General features: G+C 39.1%; 3 protein-coding genes and 1 long non-coding RNA gene across 8 annotated transcripts in view; 2 read left to right on the forward strand and 2 right to left on the reverse strand.

Moving 5' to 3' along the window:
* The window catches only part of LOC118280327 (serine/threonine-protein kinase BRSK2), a 47,937-nt gene extending 47,576 nt beyond the window's left edge, over positions 1–361 (reverse strand). For all 5 annotated transcript variants that reach the window (XM_050702049.1, XM_050702048.1, XM_050702047.1 and 2 more), the window contains exon 1: positions 20–361. The gene's annotated coding sequence lies outside the window, so the exon portion shown is untranslated. The remainder of the gene's footprint in view (positions 1–19) is intronic.
* The window catches only part of LOC126912031 (uncharacterized), a 129,663-nt gene that overhangs the window by 37,698 nt on the left and 80,357 nt on the right, over positions 1–11,608 (forward strand). The window lies entirely within an intron of this gene.
* LOC118280326 (uncharacterized) lies at positions 4,853–7,310 on the forward strand. The gene is made up of 3 exons (XM_035600293.2): positions 4,853–5,017; positions 5,959–6,178; positions 7,167–7,310. The coding sequence occupies exons 2-3, from the start codon at positions 5,963–5,965 to the stop codon at positions 7,251–7,253; spliced, it is 303 nt and encodes a 100-aa protein (XP_035456186.2). The 5' UTR covers positions 4,853–5,017; positions 5,959–5,962; the 3' UTR covers positions 7,254–7,310.
* Positions 8,438–9,850, reverse strand: LOC118280325 (gastrula zinc finger protein XlCGF17.1). Its single transcript, XM_035600292.2, has one exon. The coding sequence runs from the start codon at positions 9,577–9,579 to the stop codon at positions 8,593–8,595; it is 987 nt and encodes a 328-aa protein (XP_035456185.1). The 5' UTR covers positions 9,580–9,850; the 3' UTR covers positions 8,438–8,592.

The following is an 11,608-nucleotide window of genomic DNA, read 5'->3' on the forward strand; positions in this document are numbered from 1 at the left end:
CGTATGTTAAATGACTTACTGAATTATTAAAAGCACTACACAATCTAATAATAACACTGTATTCCGCATACAACGTTTCTATCGCACGTCACTGGAAAATCAATATAGCCAGTCTTGATACAACTTGTGATCCACAAAACACTTGTACGTGTATCCGAAATGCAACGCACTTGACATATTCGCGGGCATTTTCACAGTATAAAAAATGATTTTGTTTTAATAAAAAATGTTGTAAAATATTACATAATAATGTGAGTTGAGATTTTTAAATGTTTTCCGTGCGGGCTCCGTACGCGTGCCGCTCGGGTGTCGTCGGCTACCTTCGGCCCTTTCCGTCAGGGGTGAGACTGGGGTGAAGCGAGTGAGTCATTAGCCTTAGAGGGGTGATTTCTCGTTCCGTTCCACGAACGAACGACCGATTTTCTTGTTGGAACTATATTTTTTTTATAAAATGTTTGGTAGTAGGTAAGATTAATAAATTGATATTTTATAATTAAGATTTTTATTCATTATTTTTTCCATGTCTATTGATTAGTATCTAAGGTCTATTATAAATTATTTAATAAAGAATTAAGTATAAAGACACTGCCATCTAGCGTTATAAAAATAAACTAAATGATTATACAACCCCTAACTCTATTATGCCCTGTCTACCCTACTTAGAGAGCCAGACCTAATTTCAGAGTCTATACTATACCTATTACAGAACATTTTTTAAATCGTTCTGCAGTCGCAAATGTAGAGATACATTTGGCAGAGTGCGGGTTCGAAACCTACCAACGGCAAGTAACAATGTGACTTTTTCCGAGTTAAATGTTATTTCTAAGATTATTTAAACAACACTGACAAACGGTGAAGGAAAACATCGTGAGGAAACCTGGGTTTATAATTTCTAATTATAAGTTTGAAATCGCCAACCCGCATTGAGCAAGCGTGGTGATTAATGCTCAAACCTCCGTGTGAGAAGGGGCTTTGGTCAGCAGTGGTCTCTTATAAGCTGATGATGATGTATGAAACTTGTTATTTAACTTCCAAATACTCTCTGTATTTGAACATGTCAATTATAATAGGGTTCTAAAACAAACATGGTACTATCCCTTGTCGAATGAGTAAAGGGATATCATATTTCCTTTTAAGTAAGCAGACGAGCAACTTTTAGTCGTTGACGCGGCTGATATTGTTGCTTGCTAGAAAGTGTCGTACTTCTAGTTTTATATTTCTTACTCGTACCTAGTAGGTACTTAATGCGTGATCCGGAACTGCGGACTACCTAGCGGGTTTACCGGGGCTCCGGTTCGAAAAGCAGAAGTAACAACGGGGTGGTTTTTAGTCAGTAAGAGTCTGACACTCCCTCTCGCCTCGCCCAAGGCGGGAGAAGTCATTGGATGATTTTCTCTCCTTGAAAAAGCACGTACCTAATCACTGGCATTGACTGAGTATTTCCATACTGAAAATAATAGTCTTACTGAAATACGATGAAGTTAATATGTATATGTTATATGGACCACGTACTATGTAGCATGTAAGTTATAGTTAGGGAAAGTTTATAATAAGTTATAGTTAGATATAGTTTATAATAAGTTACTTTGTCGCATTAGATTTAGTATATCTGTAATGGCAAAGGAAACATGTGATAAATAAATAAATAAATAAATAAATGTTGCCGGCTCGGTAATCGCTACTTAAAGAAAAAAGTGGATCGTCTGGTTATGATCATAGTAGGAGTAGTTAATTAACTAATTGCTTAGCCAACTTTGCTTACTCAGAGTTTTAGTTCTAGTCTTATAGTGCTAGACATAAATTATGTTGTCCTAGGTCTCTTCCACCAAGTTCAATATGAACTAATTTGATACTTAAGGATACATAACACTTCTGATCCGGAACTGCGGACTACCTAGCGGGTTTACCTGGGCTCCGGCTCAAAAAGCAGGAGTAGCAACGGGGTGGTTTTTAGTCAGTAAGAGTCTGACGCTCCCTTTCGCCTCGCTAAAGGCAAGAGAAGTCATTGGATGATTTTCCCCTCTTAAAAAAAGGATATTATACACTTATAACACCGACAAACTCACCTACAGCATTATTTTATTGTTTTCAAAGCAAGAACGCCGTGTCGGAGCCGTGCCACATACGTGTGATGATCCTTACAGCCGTGCGCACAGGCAGAGTTTATTAGGTACTTACATACATTTGTGAAAATGCCGTACAAGGGGTCTCGGGTTCGATTCCCGGGTCGGGCAAAATATTGCTGGGCCTTTTTCGGATTTTCGAAAAAATTTTCAGTAGTAGCACGGAGTCTGGAAATGTGCCCGGTATATGGCAATAGGCTCACCACCTATTACATGGGACTTACAACATAAATTGTGAAAAGTGGGTGTACATTGTTCAGTGGCATTACGTGCCATAAGGTGCACCTCTGCCTACCCCTTCGGGGATTAAAGGCGTGACGATATGTATGTATGCATACATTTGTTACAACCCCTGTTCTTCCCGTGGCACTCGTAAGGCCGCGAACGCACAGGCAGGTGGCTTGCTTAGCGCCTAGTATCTAGCGCGTCACCTAGCGAGTAGCCCAGTAAAACGAACGTTCTAAAATGAACGCGACCGGCTGGACTGCGCGCTTAGCGCCTATAAGTCGCTTGGCGTGCATCCATGTAAACAAAAGTGCAGCCGGTCGCGTTCATTTAGAACGTTCGTTTTACTGGGCTACTCGCTAGGCCTAGGCGCTAAGCAAGCCACCTGCCTGTGCGTTCGCGGCCTAAGGCAGGCAGACGGCAGACGGACGAAATTAGAGGTGCAGAGATTTTGACTAAAATTAGTTCACGATGCCTAAGGGACTACAGACGGGCGGTGCTGGTGTACGTGTCATGTTCGTGAACGGGCGCTGTCAACTGGGACTGGTCAGCTCCGGACTGCATTAATTTTTATTGTCCTCTAGGTTATTTTCTTTTTCTGTCGCTTTGACTGTATATTAGTTTACATTGTTCTCACATAGTTGAAGTAATCGAAACAATGTAACCAAGAATTGTATTGTGAATCTGATTGGAAAAGAGTAACCTATGGAGTTTCTTGCTCGTTCTTCTCCATAGGAATCTACACTTTAGAACGAGCAAATAGCTTCACTAGAGGACTGACCGACAGACAGACGTTATTAATATTATTATATTTGCTTTGACGTTCAATAGTGCCTTCCTGGTCTATTTGAAATAAATGATTTTGACTTTGACTTTGACTTTGAGACTTTTACACAGACCGCGAGACGTGTCATTAGATCTTCAAAGCTGCGGGTCGGTTATCCGTTTCAGAAAATGCCAGAGACAGACTACAAAACATAGAACTAGGTTTTTTAAATAGCTTAATGTAGGTAGTAGGTAGTTAAGAATGTATAATTATATAGCGGACCCGACAGACGTTGTCCTGTCTACACGTCTTTATTTTGAAAATTTGTCGGATCCAATGTTCTCTCCCTTGTTCAAATTCTCAGATCCCCTTGAACACACACAAAAAAATTCATCAAAATCGGTCCAGTCGTTTAAGAGAAGTTCAGTGACATACACACTTACAGAAGAATTATATATAAAAAGATAGTTGATGGCGGTAGAAGAATAAGTTTTGCCTGTCAGTTTGAAATATAGCTGCATTTTATTTGGCTCCCCAAGAACATGACAAATAAGTATATTTATTTTTGGAAATCAATCATACGGTGCTTCTATTAACACAATAAACACATCGAAATAATTATATATTCCGACAGAAACGCGTGAAGTAGGAATCTATTAATTAATTATGGGTAATTAGTGGATTGTTCTCATGCAAATACATCACGTCACGTTACGTAGATGTTACAATATTATGTTTTATTTATATTCGATGCGGTCGCACTTTTTGACATCGAGGTAGCAAACATTTTATTATTTTTTTTATTTATTAATTTAATTTGGGCTAACACTAACTTAACTACCTAGGTACATATTCTATTTAATAATATGCATGAATGGGATGGAAGCTAAAGAAGTATGCACAATATTATTATTCACCAAATATTATAAACTAGCTACTTCCGCGCGGTTTCACCCGCTCTGCTCGGCTCCTATTAGTCATAGCGTGATGATTTATAGCCTATAGCCTTCCTCGATAAATGCACTATCCAACACAAAAATAATTATTTAATTCGGACCAGTAGTTCCGGAGATTAGCGCGTTCAAACAAACAAACAAACAAACAAACAAACAAACTCTTCAGCTTTATAATATTATATATAGTATATAGTATAGTATAGATACGAACATAACATTTCTATGTTTGTTTGATGTTTCATGTCAAAATAGCTGAAGGGGGAGGGGAATTTAGAACAGTGGTAAGTAGATTATGCTCTGGAATATAACAACAACCACTTTCCAGTCACGTTCCCGTTCGTACAGGAACGTGGGTAAAGCCGCTGGTAGAAGCTAGTCAAATATATATTTAAAAAAAAACGTTGCCCCACATTAGGATTTTCTCCTGTGTCGTGGGTGCGTTTACAAACATACAAGTTCACATACACATGACAACCAGACCCGAAACAACAAATTGTGGATCACACAAAGTGTTGTGACATGTTTGTATGATTAGAAATCGAACCATGCTATACCAAGTATTTTGGTACATTTTTTTAAACGTATTTTAAGCTGAAACTTCGTGTAGAGATTCTATTCAACCTGTATTCAGTCCTCTATGATTTTTTTACCCCCACACGGGACAGACTTAAGTTCATGATTCATGTACTTTTGAGGTAAACTTATTATTAAGACTTTCTGGAAACCAATCCAATACGAAACACATTACTCGACACTCGACTAGCACTTTAAGCGACCAGTCGCATTTGTCTTCACCACAACGAAAATGTTGTCAATCCCTGCTAATTTTTAAATTTTACTTTGTTTATAACTAATAAACATACCTACTGCTGGTAAAATTACCCAGTCATAGTGTAATGATCATTTCGTGGCCATCTTTCTTATAATCAACACTACTTCATCACTATGTGAGTATTTTTTTAACATTTTATAGTAGCAACAAAGATTTTTTTTTGAGGGGGGAAAATCATTCAATCTATCCTATCGAAGAAAATTCTTCCGCATTAGGGGAAGCCGCGTGGAAATAGCTAATAGATTTGTAATAACTCTCGGAATAAGTCAAAATTCGTATTGGTAGTTGCCAGGTTTCAAAACCTACACCAATATAATACAATAACTTCAAATCAGACATCTTAACACTGGCACTTGAACTTGTATGTTTGTAAACGCACCCACGACACAGGAGAAAATCCTAATGTGGGGCAACGATTAAAAAAAAAAAACCTTTGGACCACCACGAGAAACAATAATAACGTCTTTCCGAGTTTGTTTTATTATTAACGAAATCGAAACGAGAGCGCGTTCGGCGCTCTGATTGGTTGGTTTATTCGCACCAGTACCCTTATTACGAGTTAGCTTTACGTAACGAGAGCGCGTTCGGCGCTCTGATTGGCCGGCTCGAATGAGCAACCACGGCCACGTCTCGAACTCTCGATTACTTTATACATAAAGCAAACTCATACTAAGGGTAAGTACTCATTGGTTGGTTCATTCACACCGGCAAATCAGACCTCCGAACGCGCTCTCGTTTCGATCTCATTCAAAGTAAAGCTAGTATCTATACTTTATACTACTATTATAAAGCTGCAGAGTTTGTTTGTTTGTTTGAACGCGCTAATCTCCGAAACTACTGGTCCGATTTGAATAATTCTTTTTGTGTTAAATAGTGCATTTATCGAGGAAGGCTATAGGCTATAAAACATCACGCTATGACCAATAGGAGTCAAGCAGAGCGGGTGAACCGCGCGGAAGTAGCTAGTTCTTTGATAAAGCAAACCCTTACTAAAGGTACCTACAGAACACAGCAAAAAGGTAATTAACACTAATTCTTCTTTTGTGCTATCCACAGCAAAATGTTCGACAACTACGTATCTCTATCATGCGAGCGGTACGGCGACTTAATGAAGAAATACGACGTGTTCCAAGCAACGTGTGACGATGCGACCAAGACACCTGTCACCGTGTACACTCCTCTGACAAAGAATCAGTTGGATGAGCTGTACCTGATCAGGGAAGTCAGTAAGACACTGCAGAAGAAGAAGGAAGAGGATATGAAGAAGCAGGCTGCGGTATGGGCTTTGTGTTTTTTTTTTATTTTATTTAACAAGTCTTTTTTTACATTTAATGGGTCGACGTTTGGCCGCTATCTCACCTGATGGTAAGTGATGATGCGGCCTACGGTGGAGCACGTCTGCCCATAAGCAACCTATTCACTCGGGCCTTGAAGACACCCAGGTTATACCCATCAGGAAACACAGACTCCGGCAAGGTTCCACTCCCTAGCAGTTCGCACAAGGAAGCTTGAAGCGTGCGAGTGGGTGGGATATCTACCATGAAGCGGTGATGCCTCGCCGATTGTCTTGTGGTTCGATGACGAAAATGAACGATGGCGCGTCGTCACGAGATTTTTTTTAAATCAAAAAAATCCCAGTATTTCTTTGCTTGACTCGGGAATAGAACCCGAGTCCCCTTACCCGGCAGTCATCTACCCTACCTGCACTTGCCACTCGACCAACGAGGAAGTCGTTGTATAAGTATAGATTTATTACGTTCGAGGGTCCTCTATTAGTTTCAAGCCACAACAGGGACTCATAATCATGACTATCGTGAGCGACGACTGACTATACACAGCTTTTGTTGAACTAGGCACTCGATGACTACGTAACCGATGACTGTGCGTCTGTAGCTCAATTAGATATAAGTATAAATAGTTAAATAAATACAGTATTTTAACTAACAGAGGGCGTTCCTGTTCATCCGCAATATTATACCTAAATGGTAAAAAAAAAATATTACCATTCAATAACATTAACATACTTTTTTTAAATATTAAAATATTCACCAAAATTTTTAAATCGATACGTAAAAGAAACACTATGCACGCGTAGTTGAAGGAAGGTAACGTTGCAATTTATTGCTTATTTTTCTATGCTGATATTTTTATTTTAATCTATTAATTTTATAGAGGAACGCCCTCTGTTAGTTACCCGACTGCGCCAGAAGGAGGGTTATTAACATACTGTTTAACCCTACTAAAATTAACATTATTTTCTACAGCAAGCGGCAGCTGAACAGGAGAAGGCGGAAGAAGTCAAGCCTAAAGAAGAGAAAGCAGAAGAAAAGGCAGTAGAAGAAAGCAAGTAGAATGCCTAAATAGCCTGTTGTAGTTTAATTTATTTATAAAAATTTAGTTTGTAAGGAGTTGTTGTTTTATTTATTACTTTTCATTCCGAATAGGGTAGATTTATTTATTCAAAGTTAAATTGTACAACATTACAGTCGTTAAACTAAGGTGTTAAGGAAATGAAGAAAAAAAAATCTTAATTGACAAAAAAAACGAATACAAAAAAAAAACAATAAAAAAAATGGAGCTAAAGTCATCCAATGATGCATACAGTGCTCTTCCTCCTCTCTCCTACTAGGTATTTTATTATTTTGCTGTGCCCGACAGGGTCCATAATTGTGACTAATATCTATATATCAACAACCTGTATCTAATAGGTACATTATGGCAAGCAATAAAGAATTGAGAATTGAATTGAGAATGACTTCTCCGCCTTGGACGACGTGACAGGGAGTAGTATCACTCTTACTGACTAAAAACCACCCCGTTCTTACTCCTGCTTTTCGAGCTGGAGCCCTGGTAAACCCGTAAGTCCGCAGTTTCAGAAATTAGACTACTACTTACCTACCACTGCGAGAAAAAAGTCGTAAAGTTACACTGTGAGCACACGGTGGTCACGTGCGAGAAATGTATTATTATAGTCGTACCTACGATTCCTAATAGCAGCTACAGGCTCGTCCCCATAGATTATACACTATAGCTAGAATAGTAACAGTCCCCTAATACACAGAAATCGGGATGACGTGTGGGCCTAATAACATAACAACACCGGTGAAACGTTAATAATGCTGCATACCTACCAATGTATCTGCCTACCCTTTGAAGGTAAAAGCAGTAAACGAGTATACAAAATTTGCAGAACAAAAATACGCGTTTTTATTATACACTTACTTTGTTCCGTACCTACCAACAATGTTGCCGACAATGGATCCATACATACAAAAATAATAAAAAACAATAAAATGCGGTTTGGCGTCTCAGGCGGCCGCTCCCTTCGCCCCTTATTGAATGCGGCCCTTCCCATGACTCATTTTGTATTTTTTGGTTGCAATTTGATACACATACATCATACATATTATAGCTTTCGACGTTTCTTTACCAAAATGGCGCGGAAAGAGTAAAATTTTAATTAATCTGTGTAATCAAGACATCAAATTGACAACTGCTGTCATTAGTAAAAATGGCGGGAAATGAAAAAAATAAATAGTCAAAAATATACTCGTTTTATTTATATGTAACATCAACTTAACCATATTGGAAGGTTACAAGGGAAGTAAATTAATTCAAACTACTTATTTATCATAAAAAAGTATAATTACTCCATAATAATACGTAGCAATATGCTTATACGGTTCTAGCCTAAGAGTTGTCTGTCATAATGTCCTCGTCATCATCCTCAGGTTCAGCCAGATCCGGATGACAGACTCTGATATGCAGATTAAGATTAATTCTTACAATGAAACTTTTGCCACAAGTCGTACACTTATGCGGTCTTTTGACATCGTCATCAACTGTTGGTGGATGTGCTCTCATCAAGTGTGTACGTAGTAATGATGCATGCATCGTTCTGTCACAATGTGAACATTTCACATGACAATCAATAGGCTGGCCTTCGTGCGTTTGTCTATGCTTCTCCATAGTTATTTTAGACACAAACAGCTTGTTACAACAATCACATTTGAAATTTTTCACTTTTGTATGCTTCTTCATATGAATTTTTAAACAATTCTTCGTAGGGAACATCTCATCACATTTAGAACACTTAAACTTCTTAATGTCGTTATGTAGCTGCATGTGTAGCTTCAAATAGGCCTGCCCAGTAAAACTCTTGTTGCAAATCTCACAATTAATTGTTGATGTTGACGAATGAGTTTGCATATGACTTTTGAGAAACTGTGCGGCAACAAAACTGCGGTCACAAACCTCACACATATACTTTTTAGATGAAGCACCTTCATGTTTGCTTCTATGTATGTCTAGATGATACTGAGAGTTCACTTTTACATCACACTGGTCACATTTGAACTTACGCCGCTTTTTAGGACCTTCTTTGTGATGTACTTGAGGCTCTGGCTCCATAATTGGCGTGTCTTTGTCGTTTCCATGGAACTTTTTATGCAACATCAAATACTCCATACCTTCGAACGTGAGATGACAGACATCGCATCTATAGCGCGGGTCGTTTTGTTGCTGTTTCATATCGTATGTTACGTTTTCACCGTTGTAAGCTTCGGCCATCTTCTCGCGCTTAACTGACGAACGGTTGTCTTGTTTGTCACTCGACGCCGGCTCCATCATACTCTTCATCCAGTGATCTTGAATTCCAACGCCGGATTTCGTCTCCATTTGGTGCACCGACGCTTAGCTGTAGCTAGCGCATATTAAGTGCGCGATATTGATCCGTATATCACGGTGCAGTGGTCTTAAATTCGAGTAATAACACTATTCTAGTGTGAAAAGTGTTTTTATTGCATTGTTTACGCGTTACTTTTGAAGATTTCACGTTAAAATATCAGCGGTAACACAAAAGGGAGCCTTGTTACAGTACCATAAATTCCAAAAGAGAAGCGATGCGCGTTGGTTTTTTTCGGTCGGTTCATTGACAGCGGGAACTTTTTTTATTCTTGACAACCGCTCTGTTGCCATTGCTAAATATTTTATTTCTTATCAACGAACAAAACTAAATGACTAAAATCCATTGATTAGTATCATTTTAGATCAAAACTAAGTCATGTCCAAAAATAATAATAAAATTAAATAAAAATGACTAGTTATTTCAAATTAAGTTTAAAGATTTTTTTATAAAATCTATACTAATATTATAAAGCTGAAGAGTTTGTTTGATTGTTTGATTGTTTGTTTGTTTGTTTGTTTGTTTGAACGCGCTAATCTCCGGAACTACTGGTCCGATTTGAATAATTCTTTTTGTGTTGGATAGTCCATTTATCGAGGAAGGTTATAGGCTATAAAACATCACGCTATAACTATTAGGAGCGAAGAAATAAAGGAAAATGTGGACAAAACGGGGGAAATTATTAATTCTTGAGGGCTTCCGTTGCGTGCGCTGCGAAAATGGTTCAAGATACAAAAATTATATGTATGAAAGAATTATTCCTCTTAAAATTATCTAAAAAAAAGTCCGCGACAGTATATGTCTATCTTTTAGGATTAACTTACTAGAATCGTTTTTATGGTAATCAAACTGGGTCGAAATTAATGCATTATTTGTTAAGAGTTGTATTAACGAAAAAATATTAATCTTTATCGAAATAAATGTGTTGTTCATTAAGAGTATTTAATTGTGAACAAAATTGTCTTTGACATCACTAAACTTCAATAAACATCTTAGAAGATATTACAATTTTAAAATAACTCCGATATAAAATTCACCCGCGCAGCATGATGTGCGAAACACGACGCTGCCAGGAGGAGAGGCATTGTTTGCGAACGACGTGGAGCCTGGTGTAACTATACTCAAAAACATTATAGTCTTACTAACGAAGTAAATCATTTTTTGATCATTGACCATCGAAAGCGTTTGTTTACAGCGTAGAATGGCAAAAAAGCAGTTTACCACACGCCCACATTTTATTGTGGCTGTCTAACAAAGTACAACCAGATTCTTCGTATAGTGCAATAATATCGGCTGAAACATTTGACAACCAAAAAAATCCAATTCTTCAATTTATTGTCATAAAAATATGATAGGGTATAAAAATATGGTCCTTAAGGATTTCATAACCTTGCGTCACCATGTATGAAAGAAAACATTTGTTCTAGAAAGTACTCTTTCTTTTTTTTTTGAGGGGGGAAAATCATCCGTTGGCTACTCCTGCCTTGGGTGAAGCGAGAAGGAGTGTAAAAATCACCCCGTTCTGATTTGAGCCGGGGCCCCGGTAATCTTTTACGTTGTCTGCAGCACCGGATCGGGCATCAGCCCAGCATTGGGTCCCATCTGTAGTGGCCTGGCTCTTTGAGGCGCGCACAGAACGCGACGCACGGTACGCACGGGTCTGGTTTTGATCGGGCGACGAGCTACTCTTACTCGCCGTCCGCAGACCCGCGCTTACGGTGGCCGGAGATCGTCACGCGATCCTCGACGCCCGGAGTGTCTTCTGCGGCGGCTGGGGCGTGATGAGGATCGTTCCCTCACGCGCTCCGCCTCCTCCTTAGCTGGGATAACTGCTTCGCAGAAGCGGGAGACGGCGTCCCTTTCCCCCTCGCTCCGCACCTTGGCCTGAACTAGAGCCGGACGTGAGAGGTTACCGTCGCCATTCACATCCCTAAGGACATGGCGATGCTCAGCACATGCAATGCACACCGCCACTGTATGCTCCACCATATCTTCCGGGCGGTCCTCGCCGTCCTCGTGACG

This window comes from Spodoptera frugiperda, chromosome 21, assembly GCF_023101765.2.
Source record: "Spodoptera frugiperda isolate SF20-4 chromosome 21, AGI-APGP_CSIRO_Sfru_2.0, whole genome shotgun sequence".
NCBI classification, from domain to species: Eukaryota; Metazoa; Arthropoda; class Insecta; order Lepidoptera; family Noctuidae; genus Spodoptera; species Spodoptera frugiperda.

Coding starts and splice junctions, on each gene's coding strand:
- LOC118280325 (XM_035600292.2), bottom strand. CDS start 9,579: ATGGAGACGAAATCCGGCGTTGGAATTCAAGATCACTGGATGAAGAGT.
- LOC118280326 (XM_035600293.2), top strand. CDS start 5,963: ATGTTCGACAACTACGTATCTCTATCATGCGAGCGGTACGGCGACTTA. Junction 6,179..7,166: donor ATATGAAGAAGCAGGCTGCG/GTATGGGCTTTG, acceptor TATTTTCTACAG/CAAGCGGCAGCTGAACAGGA.